Here is an 18,422-nt window from a genome sequence, read left to right as displayed (position 1 = left end):
CTTCGAAAGTTTTATAAGAATTAAATAGAATCATGCCTGTAAATTGGAACAGTGACTCACTGCTGTGTACAGTAAATGTTAGGTACTACTGCTACTGTATCCCTCGGTCTAGACATTAAAATTTCATTCAAGATCCTTAGAATCTATTATAATATGTTTGGCATGCCATGTTATTGTATTATATATACTCAAATTAATATATGCATAGATGAGTTTGTGAGTGTAAGTAAAATTAAAGAGTTCTGCTCTTAGTTTTCCAGTAGGAATTCAAGTGTAACCAGCAAACCAGAAAAATAGGTCTAGACTAAAGTTGTAGTTTACTTCCGCAGAAGTTTTTCTATCAGAAGTAGGTTTACACATTTACTGAGCAACTACCAGATTTATTTGATTCTTTTAAAAGATATCTTATTTTACTTAGTCACTATAATTTAAGGCAGAAAGAGTTTAGATCAATTGAATTTGCCCAGGTTCATACTGTGTTAGGAATTACAGGGAAATAGTAGGAACTATGAGGAGTTTGAACTCCTCTGTTATTCCAAACCATATACTCCTTTATATTTCTAGCACCTCTCTCTCAACTTGGGAAACTTTAAAAATTATCAGTACCTAGGCCACATCCCAGATGGTTTAAATCAATTTCTAGAGTTAGACCTAAGCATCAGTATTTTTATAAACTTCCCAGGTAATTTTATTACATGGATTGAGACCCACTAATCTGTTTCAGTGCCTAGTAGAAAACGATATTCAATAAATACTTGACTGTTGAGAGAATACATCCTTGATTGCCCAGCTGTACCACTGTAATTCATTCCGTATTATAGTCAACCTAGAGTACTTCTGTATTCACTTAAATATTTAAAAGGGACTTTATATTATACTTTATAAATACCCGCGGTTTGGTCCCATAGCATGTAAAAGATCTCAGGCAGTAGTTAATGTTTTGCTCCTAATAGAATTCTGAATTTCCTTCATTACTGGAAAGAAGAGTAGATATGGAAGTAGAGGAAGACTCAGGGTTTCTTTCTTATGTTCCATCCAAAGTTGAAGACATAGGTTGTAAGTAGATATTTATTGCTTAGCTTTGTTTTAAAATGATTTAATATTTTTAAATGATACATGGTTCAGAAATAGAAAGGGATGTGCATTGAAAATTGTTCCTCTTCACCTCCTAGTCATAGTTCCCCTCCCAGGTTACCATCAATGTTATATCAGTATACTTCCAGAGATAGTCTGAACATACATAAGGAATTGCATTTATATGTATTTCCCATTTTTACCCATATGGTAGTATGTGCATCGTGTTTGTTTACTTCACAGTGTATCATATCTATAAATAAGGAATTTTATCAATACATAATTGCTTTTTATAACTATTGTTTAAATTTATTTTAATCAGTTACCTGCTGATATTTAGGTTATTTTCAGTTTTTCTCTATTACAGACAATGGTACATTGAATAGATAAGTCATTTCAGTTCTGTGTAAGCTTATCTTCAAATAAATACCCAGAAATTCAAGGTATTGATATGGCCAGTGTGCCATTTGGTTGGGAAATGAAATAGAAGCATGAAAAAATATGGAAGATTAAAGGTATGACGAAGCAATAGTGACCAAAAATTATTGTAGTAGGAACAATATTGAACTGGATTGAAAGGATAGGAATGAGCCTATAGCCAAGAATAAGGTGAGAGAACTTGTGTTGTTATATACATGTAATATATTTGTGATTAAAATATGCTAATAAAATTTCCTAAAATCTAAAGTTTTTATACATATTTGAGCTTTTTAAAACACATTTTAACTGTATAAAAACTCTTCATATCTTTATGAGAAAATATCTTACTGTTTTCATTTCAGGTTTAATATTTTGATCAAGATTTTATCTTTTCATGCGTGACTATGTTTTATTTGTAATCTCTCTCTTTTTCTTACCCTTAGCCCTGGAAGAAAGCGGGACTTTTCTCCTGTTCCTTGGAGTCAGTACTTTGAGTCCATGGAAGATGTAGAAGTAGAGAATGAAACTGGCAAGGATATATCCTTTGCAAACTGGCTTATTCCTTAATAAATTTATAGTGTCTACAAAGATTTGTATAGTTCCTAAAATGTTCTTTATTTTTGCTGTTTATTTCATTTTTATTCCGTCTGTTCCTTGCATGACATGGGATGTTACTTGTAAGACTATTAATATCTTATTTGGCTATAATTGTCTAATATATGGGAGGGGATTAAGAATTAAATTCCTGAAACTGATACATCTTTTGAGGGGATGGTTTCATGAGTAAAGTGAGTTGAACCAGTTTAGTGTCTAGAAGCCAGGAATTATGTCCTCATTAGGGCAAAGGGAATAGTTCGGTGTTTTTTTTTTTCCCATTGAAAAAGTGGTCACACAGCTCCCATGCCTCAAAAACAGGTCTGGTGTCTCAGAAACTTCTCCATAAGTGCCTCTCAAGCTTGGAAGGCTGTAGCTTTGCTTATAATTTGGTCCTGTCTGAATTTTCTCATTGGTATCATCATAACTAAGTAATCAAAAATTTCAGTGAGCAAAAGCTTAGATATGTTATCTTTAACTATTCATACACTTTTCGAGTTTACAAGAGTGGTTCAGAAGGTCCAGTCCTACTCCTTCTGCATGGAGGAGGCCATTCTGCCCTTTCCTGGGCTGTGTTCACGGTAAGTAAGTAGTTGATAGTGGAAGTTAATGTTACCTCTGTGAAACTATCAGCCATGCCGTGTAGGTCCACCCAAGATGGACGGGTTATGGTGGAGAGTTCTGACAAAATGTGGTCCACTGGAGAAGGGAATAGCAAACCACTTCAGTATTCTTGCCTTGAGAACCCCATGAACAGTACGAAAAGGCAAAAAGATAGGACACTGAAAGATGAACTCCCCAGGTTGGTAGGTGCCCAGTATGCTACTGGAGATCAGTGGAGAAATAACTCCAGAAAGAGTGAAGAGAAAAAGGCAAAACAAAAACAACACCCAGTTGTGAATGTGCCTGGTGATAGAAGCAAAATCTGATGCTGTAAAGAGCAATATTGCATAGGAACCTGAAATGTTAGGTCCATGAATCAAATTGGAAATCAGTCATATCAAAGGCAAATTGGAAGTGGGCAAACAGGACATGGCAAGAGTGAATGTCGACATTTTAGGAATCACTGAACTAAAATGGACTGGAATGGGTGAATTTAACTCAGATGACTGTTACATCTACTACTGTGGGCAAGAATCCCTTAGAAGAAATCATAGTCAACAAGAGAGTCCAAAATGCAGTACTTGGATGCAATCTCAAAAATGACAGAATGATCTCTGTTCATTTCCAAGGCAAACCATTCAGTATCACAGTAATCCAAGTCTATGCCCTGACCAGTAGTGCTGAAGAAGCTGAAGTTGAATGGTTCTATGAAGACCTACAAGACCTTCTAGAACTAACACCCAAAAAAGATGTCTTTTCATCATAGGGGACTGGAATGCAAAAGTAGGAAGTCAAGAAACACCTGGAGTAACAGGCAAATTTGGCCTTGGAGTACAGAATGAAGCAGGGCAAAGGCTAACAGAGTTTAGCCAAGAGAATGCACTGTTCACAGCAAGCACCCTCTTCCAACAGCACAAGAGAAGACTCTATACATGGACATCACCAGATGGTCAATACCGAAATCAGATTGATTATATTCTTTGCAGCCAAAGATGAAGAAGCTCTATACAGTCAGCAAAAATAAGACTGGGAGCTGACTGTAGCTCAGATCATGAACTCCTTATTGTCAAATTCAGACTTAAATTGAGGAAAGTAGGGAAAACCACTAGACCATTCAGGTAGGACCTAAATCAAATCCCTTACAATTACACAGTGGAAGTGAGAAATAGATTCAAGGGATTAGATCTGATAGAGTGCCTGATGAACTATGGATGGAGGTTCTTGACACTGTACAGCAGACAGGGATCAAGACCATCCCCAAGAAAAAGAAATGCAAAAAAGCAAAATGGCTGTCTGGGGAGGCCTTACACATAGCTGTGAAATGAAGAGAAGTGAAAGGCAAAGGAGAAAAGGAAAGATATACCCATTTGAATGCAGAGTTGCAAAGAATAGCAAGAAGAGATAAGAAAGCCTTCCTCAGTGATCAGTGCAAAGAAATAGAGGAAAACAATAGAATGGGAAAGACTAAAGATCTCTTCAAGAAAATTAGAGATACCAAGGGAACATTTCATGCAAAGATGGGCTCAATAAAGGACAGAAATGGTATGGACCTAACAGAAGCAGAAGATATGAAGAAGAGGTGGCAAGAATACACAGAAGAACTATACAAAAAAGATCTTCACGACCCAGATAATCAAGATGGTATGATCACTCACCTAGAGCCAGACATCCTGGAATGCGAAGTCAAGTGGGCTTTAGGAAACATCACTGAACAAAGCTAGTGGAAGTGATGGAATTCCAGTTGAGCTATTTCAAATCCTAAAAGATGATGCTGTGAAAGTGCTGCACTCGATATACCAGCAAATCTGGAAAACTCAGCAGTGGCCACAGGACTGAAAAAGCTCAGTTTTCATTCCAGTGCCAAAGAATGTTCAAACTATCGCACAATTGTGCTCATCTCACACGCTAGCAAAGTAATGCTCAAAATTCTCCAAGCCAGGCTTCAACAGTACATGAACCAAAGCATATTCTAAAACTCTTATCAGTAGTATGGTATTGGCAGAAAGAAACCAGAAATAAGCCCATGTATAAAAATAAGTTAATATAAAAATCGCAAATGGATTAAACTACTGAATTTAAAAAGATGAACATGAATGTGAAGTCGCTCAGTCGTGTCCGACTCTTTGTGACCCCATGGACTGTAGCCTACCACGCTCCTCTGTCCATGGGATTTTCCAGGCAATAGTACTGGAGTGGATTGCCATTTCCTTCTCCAAGGGATCTTCCCAACCCAGGGATCGAACCCAGGTCTCCCGCATTGTAGACAGACGCTTTACCGTCTGAGCCACCAGGGAAGTCCATGTAAAAAGATGATAAGAACATTAATATATGGTGTTGGGCAGCCCCATGAAGTGGAAGCCATTAAAAAAAGGTTGATAAGTTCAACTTTACTGAAACCAAAAATTCCAAGGACTCCAAGAAGGCTCCATGGGGAAAAGATAATCTCTAAAATAAATGGTGTTGGGGAAACTGAATAGCTCCATGCAAAACATGTCTCTTTCTCACACACACAGGAATATTCAGCCATGAAAAAGAAAGGAATCTTGGCTTTTGCAACCACATGGAGGACCTTGAGTGTGTTGTGTTAGATGAAATAAATCAGATAGAGACAAATAATATGTGTTCTCAGTTATATGTAGAATCTAAAAAAGCTGACTTCATAGAAATAGAAATTAGAATGGTGATTGTCAAGGGCTAGGAGGTGGGGGAAGTGGGGAGATGTTTGTCAAAGGGTACCAACTCCCAGCTGTTAGATGAATTAGTTCTGGGAATCTGTTAAATGTACAGCATTGTGACTGTAATTAGCTGTATGGTATTCATACTTGAAAGTTGTTAAGATAATAGATCTTAAATATTATCCACACACACAAATGATGATTATGTGAGAGGCTGGAGGTTATTGTGATAATCATTTTACATATACACATGTATCAAATGATCACATCCAGTGCCTTAATATTATATGTCAATAATATTTCAGCAGAGTTGGGGAAAAAGATCATAGGAAACATCCAAAGAGATGACATTTAGATGGCAAATCATATGAGCTTTTTTCTCCTCTCTTTCTTACTAATTTTTATATTTTTATAATGTGACTATATTAAAAACATGTCAATTAAAAATAAAATGAGAAAATGTGATTTAAGAGCTTTGATTTATCTTATACATTGACTGTTATGTTAGTAGCTTACCTTGGTTCTCATCTTATTTTTACTGCTAGTTGTATGATCCTGAGAAAATAATTTCCTATCTCTTGACTTCCGTTTCCTCATTCATGAAATGTAGGAGTTAGCCTAGATAGTTGTCCTGTCGTTTCTTTAAAAGTTAAAAAAGTGTTGATGATGTTTACTAACACTAATTGTGATGTATTAATGTCAAAGAGTCTAGTTCATTTGAGGAAGAAGATCCTCAATTTTAGGTTTGTTTAAACCAGTAAAATTGTACTGGCTCATGATATTATGATTTCTTTTTCAATATATTTTTAATTGGCACAAACGTGTACTGCTATCTTAAATGAATCTTTGGTAGATTTTATGACTTGTGCTGCTTTCAAGGTTATTTCATTATCTGAGTGTCACATTTGTGTGATGTGCTGAACCAAGATACAGACTGACTCACAGTTCTCACCTAGAGAATTTCCTTCTAGAATAGGGAAGAGATAACCAGTGAGTGTGGACGAAAATCATAGGTGATGGCAGAGTTCAGAGGGGCTTTGCTTAGAGGTGCTTATTCTGTTTCATGGAAAGCTAGGAAGAGTTAAATTTGAGGGATTTCATATTTTGAAGTTGGGATAGAGCCAGAATGTGTATCAAAAAAACAGTCATTAGTTTTAAATATTTTCTTTAAAGGGGAATTCCTTTAATTCTCTTGGGATCCTTTATTTCTGATGGCAGTTCACCCAACAAAGTTATCATTGGTAATGGGGAAAGATTTGCTAACCTTGATGTATCTTAATACTTTTCCTTTTCCTCCTAGGCAGCAATCATTAGTAGAGTTCAATGTAGGATTGTGGCTTTGGATCTTCGAGGTCATGGTGAGTGAAGTTCTTAATTACTCACTGACTCAATGACACATTTGCCAACCCTTTTGAACAGTGTAAAGTATTAAAAAGTTCACTGGGTCTGGTCATTTCCATTTGGGCATTTTGAGGGAAATCCTAGCTTTTAGTTTTCACAAATATTTTATAAATTCACACACATATATATCTTGTTGAGAAAATGTCTGCTAATGTAACCAAATTCCAATGCAGGTGGTGTATAAGGAATGTGGAAATACCTGCTACTGTAATTATCCTCCTTCTTTGCTACTGTAATTATCCTTCATAAAGATATGTCTGTAATAGAAAATCCTTGCTGTGCCTATCATGTACAATTATAAAGTCCCCATTTCATTATCCTAAAGTGAGATTTTTGGAAGACAGTACTCTTGATTTTATCATTTATCTCCTTGGGAATTTTATTTTTAAAATATTTTCTTTTTAGGTGAAACAAAAGTCAGGAATTCTGAAGACCTGTCTGCAGAAACAATGGCAAAGTAAGTAATACTGTTTATACAATCACCTGGCTTACATTACTACCATAAATAATAATATATCTTTATGGCTTTCCTGGTGAGATTGTTGAACAATAAATAACAGAACATTTTACTTCTTTTTTTTCTCTATATCTAGTGTTTCTTTACTATTTAATATTGAAAGAAACCTCTGGTTTCTTGGTGTATTCAATATGATGGTCATCATTTAAAATGATGCCCTGAAAATTCTTCAGGGAACAGTTTAGTCTGTGTTAGCTTTTGAAAAGTTTCCTTCTGTTCACAGAGTTGAATATTGAATAGAATCTGAATATCTATTGGGGACCCAAACTTGAAAAATAGTTGTTTACAAAATGCCCTCTAAGATGTTCTTATGATATCCTGCCCACATGCTTTTTCCAGCTTTATAGTAAGATGGGAACAAGGTATTAAAGAATAACTGATTATACCCTGGACCGCAAAGTAAAAGATGAGTATAGCACCTACTGCTGCTGCTGCTGCTGAGTTGCTTCCATCGTGTCCAACTCTGTGCGACCCCATGGACTGCAGCCTACCAGGCTCCTCCATCTATGGGATTTTCCAGGCAACAGTACTGGAGTGGGGTGCCATTGCCTTCTCCCATAGCACCTACAGTGGCTCTCAAACCTGGCCATTCATCAGAATTATCTGAGAAATGATTTAAAGTACAGATCATTCAGCCCTGGCTCACACCTCTTGAATTCATGCTTCTACCAGTGGGTCTGGGCATTTATATTTTGATAAATTTCTATAAAGGAATCTGATGCAGCCAGTCCCATGACTGGTATCTGGGAACCACTATTCTGTATTGTATGGGTTTCCCTGGTAGCTCAGTGGTAAAGTATCTGCCTGCCAATGCAGGAAACACGAGTTTGATTCCTGGGTTGGGAAGTTCCCCTAGAGTAGGAAATGGCAACCCACTCCAGTATTCTTGCCTGGAACATTCTATGGACAGAGGAGCCTGGTGGGCTGCAGTCCATAGGGTCACAAAGAGTCGGACACGACTGAGTACATACACATACAACGTTCTATTTTGTAAACAGGCTTTTTCAAGCTGCCTTGCTTTTAATACACGCGCTCTGATGTGTTTAATGCATGCTCTCTCAAGTATTTTTTTGGCACCAAAAATACCTTGTCCCTTCTTTCTTTAGCAGCTTGAATCTGGATATAAGTAAAGTTGAATCTGGATATAAGTTCTGTTTTTCCTTCAGAACCCGAATTCATGTGGCCAAAATTGTATCATTATAGTAGATGTTTTTTATGTGATTTTTATCTTCCAGGCTTTATTAAGTGTAAATTAAACATTTATTTAGAATAAATTATTTGTTTTAATCCATAGTGTAAATATTGTCACCTTTTTATCAATGAGGAAATTGGCACAGTAACTAACCATGTGAGGTCATACAGTTAATGGACCTGATCTGTGATCATTCAACCATACTGCTTGGCAAAGAGAGAGAAATAACAATGTGTGAGAACCATTCCACTCAATAATCATGTGCCTGAGAAACCATGAAAGGAGAGCCAAGAATCTGCTCCCTCATTTTTTTCTTTATAATGTGAGAACAGTAATGCCTGAAATAATCAAGCATGTAATACCCATAGAAAGATTTTCAGATGATTTTTAAAGGGTACAAAAAAGTGAAATATATCATCTAAGTGGCCAGGCAGCCAGACAAGGATGTGATAGCTTGACTGACATTCAAGAAGAAATTAAAGAATTGATGATGACCTTAAGGAAATATTGCCTAATCATGTATGAATCTGGGACAATCAGAGAAATCAGATAGTAATAAACAAGGAAAGCTTAATATAAAGATTTATTAATTATAACGGGATTGGAGTAATGAGGAATTGGCTAGTAAAACGTAAGAGCTCTAAAGAATATAGGGTTAATTAAGTTGATTATGGGAATCAATGTCCCAGTGTATACATGTCAAATCATCACATTGTACACTTTTTAAATATATTATAATTTTATCTATCAGTTACATCTCCGTAAAGCTGGGAACAGGTTTGAAAAAGAGAAGGAAAGACTAGAAATAGCAGATGTAAGAAGCAGCCACTTCCTATTTCCCCTCAGACCGAGACAGCACCTGAGTGGAAAAGATTGAGATCCCCTTGTTGGAGAGGGCACTAATGATGGCTTACTGAAGGTGTAGAAGTCACTTTGATGCTTTGTTGGCAGAACTTGCCAGAAATCTGCCCTTTCGGGTTCAGGGGAAGCTGTTCACATGGAGTTGTCTCACCAGCGGCACTCTGCAGCAAAATTACCGGGGATGGTTCCAGAGATCTGCAGTACAACATAATGCCTATAGTTAATGATGCTGTGCACTTAGAAGTTTGTTAGGAGGGTAGCTCTCATGTAAAGTCTTTTTACCATGCATATGTGTGCACACACACACACACACACACAAGCAGCACAAGGAATCTTGAAGGTGATGGATGTGTTTATTCCCTTGATCATGGTGATAATAACAGAAGTTGATCATGGTGATAACAGGAGTTGATCATGGTGATAACAGGAGTTGATCATGGTGATGATAACAGGAGTGTATACTTACCAAATTGTATACATTAATTATGTACCGTTTTTATATACCAATTATACTTCAAAAATCTAGGGAGAATAAAAGAACATTAGGGATGAGGGGATGGAGTGTTTGGAGAAACCTTCTGTGTTGCAAGAGCTGGTCACTGGAAAACCTGTGTGTGCTTCAGGTCCTGGATGCTAGACAAGCTACAGGAGCTTGTGGAGTCAGTGCACACCAGGAACAAAACCCTCTTTTTCTGCAGTATCTCTCCTTTGCCCTCTACTGGCATAGCTTGACATCTTGCCAGCTAGCAAAGGAAAAATATTTAAAGGCCTCATCCAGTTATTGTGGAACATGTAAAAGGTGAATAAGAGCTAAGAGATAATAAGTTGATAACTCACACAAAAAGTTCAAAAGAAAATAAATGATTAAAACCTTCTGTAGGAACTGAAGATAATTACCAAGAATCAGAAGAGTCAACAAGTTGGATTGTTGCTGAAATAGGTGAAGCAATAAAACATTTATATTGTTTCTGAATTCAATCACTCTGTGAAACAAAAATCTTAAAATGGGCATTTTAATGGGCAGTTGGTGGGTTTTCAAGTAGCCCTGACAGCATGGTTTTTGCCTTTCATATCAACTTAGAACCTAAACTCTATGTAAAATGAAACTCCACTGAAAGTAAAAGAGCCAAGATTCGAGCTCAGCTTACTCTGATACTCCATTTTCTGTTATGTCTGTGATATGCTGTACTGCTTCTCAGGAAATGAACTAGTATTAATAAACATAACAGGATCCCCCTAGATAGCATCTACCAAAATTGTATATCCAGTTACTAACTAATCTTTCATAGCATCCTTTTATTTTACTCATTATACTTAACAAACCAAAACTTTTAGCCTTAAATTTAACTCTGAGGGAATATTAAAAATTATTTGTTTTTGCTTATAAAATTGAGTGGCCTGCTTATTTCTCATTCACACTGTCTGTAGATATTGCAACTATCCTATTCATATCTATAATTGTTGTATGAGATTTTTAAGATTAATTCCTTCAGAAATAATATTTATTTTTGCCATTCTGAATACTGTGGAGAACCATATTTGAAAGACTGTGTCCCTGCATTCACAGCTGCTATATGGCTGACAGTGCGTGAGTGCCTGAGGTATGTAGTGACATTGAGCAAAACAAAACTGCTTGAAGTTGCCTGACTGACTCATTCCCAGAAGACAGTAGAGCCAGTGGTCTCTAGAAACACACCTTACTTACTCTTCCTATAGCAAAGAAGGCCCATACACGAATGAAAAACAAAGTTTCTGCTTTACTTCTCCTTTTCAAAGCTTTGGGGTTTGACTTTGTTAAATAGATTCACTCATAATTAAAGACTAGAACAGAAGCCAGTAAAAATTAGCTCTGAACATTTTTCTGGTTTCTCAGAACACTAAGTTTGCGTTCATACTTCAAGCAAATTTACATGACAAGTTGTAAATAATAATTAATATTTGTATAACACCTTACTCTTTTCAAAGTAAAGTGATGAAAGTACTCTTTTCACCACTGAGTGTCTCAGTAATCCTCAGAGCAATCCAGAATAGTAATTGATATCCTTATCTTCATGTTATAGATGTTGAAACTCTTAAGAGATTAAGTAGCTAATCCAAGTTCACACAGTAAAAAATAAACTAGGTCTGCAGTTCATCTTGCAGTTGATGTCGAACCGCTACATTATAGTGCTTAAAATTGTTTTCGTGTTTCATGGATAGGAAACTGAGGCATAGAGCAGTTGAATGATTTGTTCAGAGTTTCAGGCTTATTTTAGGTTTAAAATAAAGGTAGATATTTATATAATTGTACTAAATGTGTGGAACAGTGAAAGTGTGATGTAAAGCGAAATCAAAGTTTTGGTTCTTAGCTCTTGTTGTATAGGTACTGGGGACTGTGTTAGGAGGTTTATTTAGGTGCATTTGCAAGATGGTCTATTAGACCTTTACAGTCCTGGGATTATTAGTTACAGACCAAAGGAGAGAATTAGGAAAGAAAACTATTTTTACAGTGTTGTTAGTAATATTCCATGCTTTACTTCCTTCTCTTCTCTGCAGAGATGTTGGCAATGTGGTTGAAGCCATGTATGGGGACCTCCCTCCTCCAATTATGCTCATTGGACATAGCATGGGCGGTGCTATTGCAGTCCACACAGCATCGTCGAACCTGGTGCCAAGCCTCTTGGGTCTGTGCATGATTGATGTTGTGGAAGGTAAGTTTTCTTAGTGCTGACTAAATCAAAATCTTTGACTTATTAAAGATATCCATGGTAGATTATTGTTATCTTTATTGTTGACTTTCATCTTGAAGTATGTCCCTCTGTCTTTTGTATCTTTTTTTTTTAAATGTTATTTTGTAGCAAAAGCATTCCAAGTATTTTTTTATTTAGATATAATTGACATTTAACTTTTCAAATGTACATCATCATGGCTTGTTATATGTGTATATTGTGAAATTATCACCACAATATATCTAGTTAACATATGTCATCACACACAGTTACAGATTTGTGTGTGTGTGTGTGTGATGAGAACTTATAAGATCTTACAAATTTTCACATATGCAATATGGTATTATTAACTATAATCACCATGCTATACATTACATACCTAAGACTGACTTATTTTATTAGTGGAAGTTTGTACTTTTCACACCTTCACTCATTTTGTCCATACCTCACATTATATAGTTATTTTACATACCATGAGAAACTCTACATAAACATCGTTTATGGCTGCATAATATTTCAATTGTATGTACATCCCATAGTTTTAATTACTATTTAAAAAGAAACTGCCAGGTTTTTTCTGATCCAGCCTCAGAAGTCACACTATTGCTTGTATAAGTTAGCTCTATTCAATGTGGAGGGACTACTGAATACCAGGAGGCAAAAATCACTGGAGGACATCTTAGAAGGAGGCAATCACATTAGTCTTCTGAATTTTCTTAAACTGCTTTTTCCCTCCATAGTCACTTAATTCTGTCATTGAGGGCAGATACATAGTATATAGTTGACTCTTTAAGTTACGTTGACTCAGAATATGTTAAGTACTGTGGTTAAAATTTTTTGTTTACCATCTAGGTACAGCCATGGATGCACTTAATAGCATGCAGAATTTCTTACGTGGTCGTCCTAAAACCTTCAAGTCTCTGGAGAATGCCATTGAATGGAGGTAACCCACAAATTTATATAATCTATATTTTAAATGTTAGGTTTTAGCTTTTCTTTTTCATCAGCTCAAGCACCAAGTTGAAGGGAATGGTTCAATTTCCAAGCCTTAGCTTTGTTGTAATATCATGTATGGAAACATTTACATAAAGAGCAGTTTTAAAAAATAAACGTTTTGGACTTGGCTCAGTTGTCTAAAACCCATCCTTTTTCTAATATACTATAGTACCTCCTAGAATCTTAACAATTATGGATTATCTGCTATCTAGCTGTTCCCATCGCTAAGGTGAGATTTTGGACTAAATGAGACTGTAAGGCCTTTTGCAACTCTGATGTGCCATGATTCTAGATTCACTTTCTCTGTTCCAGAAAAGGTGGAGAAACAGATGGCTGTAGGTTCCCTTCTCGGTTTTTATTTGCGTTTGGCCTAAATAAAAACCCTTTGCTAAATAGTTTTCATAGAAATTACTGATAGAATTGGCTGTGGTTTCCACTTAAGTAAAGGCTGTTCAGTCATTATTCACTAATTCAATAAATTATTTGACCATTTATTAAACACATATTTATTGAACACTTTGTGCTAAAGGGTAATGATGCAAAGACAAGTAAAACACTGTCCCTCCCCTACAGAGATCAGTTTTGGGATAAAACGTCTTTGGTATCCTTTTTTCCTACCTATTCCTCAAAATCCATTTCTAGTCCCCTCTTCAGAACACTTCCTATAACTCCTCCAAACCACCCTGGTCATTCCCTCAGCAAAATTGCTAAAACCTTCAAGTCTATATTACATTGTACTGTTTACCCCTAAGTCTTCTAATCCTTCTTTAAGGGACATGCTTATATTGTTAATTTTTATTTCTGTCTTAATGCTGTTCTGCATCATAAGATCAGAAGTTATTCTCTATTTCTTTTGTACTTTCATATAACATATACCATACTGCAGGTGGCTTTAGCAGGCTGAATGTATTTATTTACTGAGTCAGAGATATCGAGTGAGAATTAAGAACCCGGCAAATGTATCATAGGCATTCCTTCTAGGACAGAGGATCTCATGCCAAATGTGGCTTGCCAGAATGATGTTTGTGTTTGATACGGTTGCTTTTGCCTCCCCTGTTTACTACCATGATGTAAGATGCTCTCTTGGGAGTACCAAAGATGGCTTAAGCAGCCACACTGAGAATGCAACTGCTACTAGCTCAACATGTACCTTGGGCCCTGCCTGCCTCCCCAGTAACAACCAGTGAAAAAGTTATTACAGATAGCTTTTAAAATTTATTCAGTTAACACTTTTTTTTTTCAGGTACCTGAGATGTATCAGTACCTGATCTAAGAACTGGGGATGAATTAGGCTTAGTTCCTTTCATCAAAAAGCTGGAATACATACAAGTAATTATATAAATACAACACAACAAAGGAGGTACAGAAGACAAGTACCCAAACCAGTCTGAGGGTCATAGTGCACCTTCTCTTAAGGGGAGACAGAGTCTTGATTCTAGTGTCAGATGTGGGATAAGCATTCTGTTTGTTGAATGTTAAAATGTTCTGGGTTCTATGCGAGCCACTGATTTTTAAATATCTTTTGAGCGTAAGAATCAGAAAGAATACTACCAGCTTTTTGGTAATTTTATTTTGTGTCTGAGGGATATCTGAATAGTTTATGACTCATGGCTATTTTGGTTTTTCCAGATTTGAGGTGGGGACAAGATGTTGAAATACAAGACCAATCTATTTAATCCAGTAAAGATTTAAAGCAAAGTGAATTTCTGCTTTTGTTTTCTTGGTCATGCAAATAAGAGGCAGTAGGGTGTAGTCATTAAAAGCCTGGGCTTTAAAGTCAGAAATGGATTTGGATCTTGATTCTACCACCTAGATGCTTTGAGGAAAGCAGAATAGGGGAAGCAGTTGAGGAGGAAGGGTGATAACAAAAGTGAGAAATTGGTAGGAAACAATTGTAGAAGAGAGTAGTGCTGGTCAGCATAGACTGTGATGGCAACAGAGGAAGTTATATGGTCATATTTGGAATGTATTTTGAAGTAGACTGATAGGATTGCCTTATGGATTGTGTGTTGGGAGAGCAGGTGAGGGGAGATGCAGCATTCAAGGATGACTACTAGGTTTTTAACCCAATAATTGATGAATGATAGAGACAAAGAACAGCAGATTTGAGGGCAGGTACGGAGAAGGCAGTGGCACCCCACTCCAGTACTCTTGCCTGGAAAATCCCATGGACAGAGGAGCCTGGTAGGCTGCAATCCATGGGGTCACTGAGGGTCGGACACAACTGAGCGACTTCACTTTCACTTTTCACTTTCATGCATTGGAGAAGGAAATGGCAACCCGCTCCAGTGTTCTTGCCTGGAGAATCCCAGGGACAGGGGAGCCTGGTGGGCTGCTGTCTATGGAGTCACACAGAGTCGGACATGACTGAAGTGACTTAGCAGCAGCAGCAAGGGGCAGGAATCAGGACTTTTATTCACATGGTCAAATAAAAATATTCTCTTTGAATATGCAAAAAAAAAAAAGGCAAAGATTGAATGCAGTCATTTAGTTGATAGAAAAAAGATCCAAGTACTGAGCTTTGGGATACGCTACAGTATTTAAAGCTTGGGAACGAAAGCAATATCCATCAAAATAAACTGAAAAGGCACAGTTGGTGAGATAGAAGGAAAGCAAGAGAGTGTTAGCTCTCTCTTGGAAGAAGAAATGATCTTTGTCAAATGCTGCTGAGAGATCAAGTGAGGTCAAGACTAAGAAATGACCATTAGGATTGGCCTGATGAAGGTGACCTTGACAAAGGAAATCTCTGAAAGTAAGTAGGAGATAAAAAGCTGATGTATGTTGGGGATGTTGGTTGAGGAAAGGACGTGAGGTGACAAAGTGGAGAAAGCAAGTAAGATAACTTTTTTGAGATAGAAGATCAGAGAAGTAAGGTAGTATCTAGAAGTGAATGTGGGGTTGAAGATGTTTTTAAAAGATGTTTTATAATATCCACTAGACGTTTTATGTAATATCTACTAAAGGGAAAAAATGACACAGATAAGAGACAGGATGAGTAAAGGGACAAGATCTTCATGAACAAAAGAGGATTGAACCAGTGCCCAACGTTGGGCTTGAATAGAAACAGAGATAACTTCATATATTCAGTACTCTTCAAGGTAGAGTATATATGATTATAATACAGGTAGATTCAGTTGGTGGTGGAAAAATGAAATAGTAATTCTGATTGCTTCTTTTTATCATTAAAATAAGAAACAAAGTCATTATCTAAAGGGGGTTACAGTATAAAATTTTATGTGATTTTTTTTTTTTAAGCTAAAAAATGATATTTAAAGAAATGTGTTCTGCTGGCTGGCTTCAGGCAGTGTTTTCAGGTCCCCTGGGACAGGCAGTCATTTTTCTTGGCCCTTAGTCAACTCCGAGAAGACTATTCTATTTAAAGAGTGAGCTCCTAAGCCTCTATATCATGGCATGTAAGACCCTCCAGAAGCTAACCCCTGCCTGTCCTGCTCTGTCACACTCTCCTGTTATCTCCTCTGTTCCTCCTTGCTCTCTTCCTTCTGATTTTTTCACATCACAGTACCTTCGTTCACAGTGTGCCTTCTGCCTGTTTTACTCTGACTACCCTCTTTTATCTTCCACTTATCCTAAGTCCTCAGTTTAGGCAAGACTTTGGGAAGTTTTCTCTGACTTCATTCAAAATAAATGAGGTTCATTGGAACCTTACTCTATTAAAATTATTTGTTTCACTTCTTTCTCCCCACTAAATTATGTGCTTCTTGAGTTCAGGCATGGGATATGGTATCTACCTCTTGGTAAATATTGCCAGGACTTAAGTGATTTCAGTGCCTTAATTTTTACTGCTTGGCTTATCACCATAATAACGAAATGGGAAGTAGTGGTAATCTCCATAGTAAGCTACATTGATAACTGCACCTTTTTAGTAGCTCCCACAGAATCGCAAAATTGTTGATTTGACCCTGCTGATATGATAAGATAAAGAGGAATAACCTTCTTTCTCCTGTTTCACTTTTCTAGTGTGAAGAGTGGCCAGATTCGAAATCTGGAGTCTGCCCGTGTCTCAATGGTTGGCCAAGTCAAACAGTAGGTTTTATTTTTTCCCCCTTGCACTGGTTAGAGGCTGAAACATAATGAGGAATTACAGGTTGCTTTTTTGGTCATACATCTATTCTACCATGTTGGTGAATACCTTCATTATTTTAGATAATTTTTATAAGAGAACTCAGTTTGGCCAGTTGTATAGATTTTCTCTTCTTCTTCTTTTTTTTTTTTTTTGCAGAAATCCCAAAGCCAAATAATGTCTTCTATATCAGTGGTCTCCGACCTTTTTGGCACCAAGGACTGGTTTCATGGAAGACAATTTTTCCATGGACTGGGGGGCAGAGGGGGGATGGTTTGGAGATTATTCAAGCACATTACACTTATTGTGTACTTTATTTCTATTGTTATTACATCAGCTCCACCTCAGATCATCAGGCATTAGATCCTGGAGATTGGGGACCCCTGTTCTGTATAATAATGGATTACCTTATTAGCATAACTATAGGTGTTGTAAGATGAAGATTAGCGTTCACTCTGGTGCTGGCAGCCATGGTTTCATTCTGGTAACAGTCTCCTAAGCCAAACCTGGTTGTGAGGAAATCACGTTATAAAAAGCTTTGGCACAGCCTGAGTGAAAGTCAGATTTTAAGGGTGAGCTAAGATTATTTATTATTTAACTCCCCTGGTGTCTCAGATGGTAAAGAATCTGCCTGCAATGTGGGAGACCTGGGTTTGGTCCCTGGGTTGGGGAGATCCCCTGGAGAAGGAAATGACAACCCACTCTAGTATTCTTGCCTGGAGAATTCCATGGACAGAGAAGAGCTGGGCGGGCTATAGTCCATGGGATCAGAGAGTTGGGCATGACTGAGCAACTAACGCTTGACTTTGAAAGATTATTTAGCCCAGTTGATCGTCCTAGATAGGGTTACATGAGTCCTGGGTATTGCTGTGTAGTCACAAAATAAACTTCAGGTGAATTGGAAAGAGGTTGCCTGCCAGGACACACAGGGAGTACAAAGGTGGATGAAAATGATAATGGCATTATTAAATGCCTGCTCTTTGCCAGGCATTGTGCACGGCATTTTATATACACTGTGTAATTTTAAAACCTTGTATAATGGAAAATTCTCAAACATACACAAATAGAATAATAGAATGATCCCAGTGTACCCATTACCCATCTTCAACAGTTATGAACTCATGTTTCATCTGTGCCCCTATTTATTTCCCCTAAGGACAAAATATTCTGAAAAAAATTTCAGATATAATTTCCTTTGCAAAATTTTAGTATGCTCTAAAAGGTAAGGACACTTTAAGCACAGTCATAAGACCAATATCACACCTAAAAAAATTAACAATTCCTTAATATCATCAAATGT

The 18,422-nt window shown here is 37.0% G+C and overlaps 2 protein-coding genes across 4 annotated transcripts in view; one reads left to right on the top strand and one right to left on the bottom strand.

The window, feature by feature from the left end:
• Positions 1–18,422, top strand: part of PPME1 (protein phosphatase methylesterase 1) — a 50,050-nt gene that overhangs the window by 19,017 nt on the left and 12,611 nt on the right. For both annotated transcript variants that reach the window (XM_070383740.1, XM_070383741.1), the window contains exons 2-8: positions 1,938–2,032; positions 2,578–2,669; positions 6,667–6,724; positions 7,173–7,224; positions 11,873–12,027; positions 12,898–12,988; positions 17,020–17,085. In XM_070383740.1, coding sequence (XP_070239841.1) covers positions 1,938–2,032; positions 2,578–2,669; positions 6,667–6,724; positions 7,173–7,224; positions 11,873–12,027; positions 12,898–12,988; positions 17,020–17,085 — 609 coding nt within the window. The remainder of the gene's footprint in view (positions 1–1,937; positions 2,033–2,577; positions 2,670–6,666; positions 6,725–7,172; positions 7,225–11,872; positions 12,028–12,897; positions 12,989–17,019; positions 17,086–18,422) is intronic.
• The window catches only part of P4HA3 (prolyl 4-hydroxylase subunit alpha 3), a 72,421-nt gene continuing 63,045 nt past the window's right edge, over positions 9,047–18,422 (bottom strand). For both annotated transcript variants that reach the window (XR_011467024.1, XM_070383737.1), the window contains exon 14: positions 9,047–9,532. Coding sequence is in view for 1 of the 2 variants with exons in the window: in XM_070383737.1 (XP_070239838.1) it covers positions 9,485–9,532 (48 nt within the window). In the remaining variant the exon portion in view is untranslated. The remainder of the gene's footprint in view (positions 9,533–18,422) is intronic.

This window comes from Bos mutus, chromosome 15 (assembly GCF_027580195.1).
Source record: "Bos mutus isolate GX-2022 chromosome 15, NWIPB_WYAK_1.1, whole genome shotgun sequence".
In the NCBI taxonomy this organism is placed as follows: domain Eukaryota; kingdom Metazoa; phylum Chordata; class Mammalia; order Artiodactyla; family Bovidae; genus Bos; species Bos mutus.
This window is presented reverse-complemented; position numbering and strand designations above follow the sequence as displayed.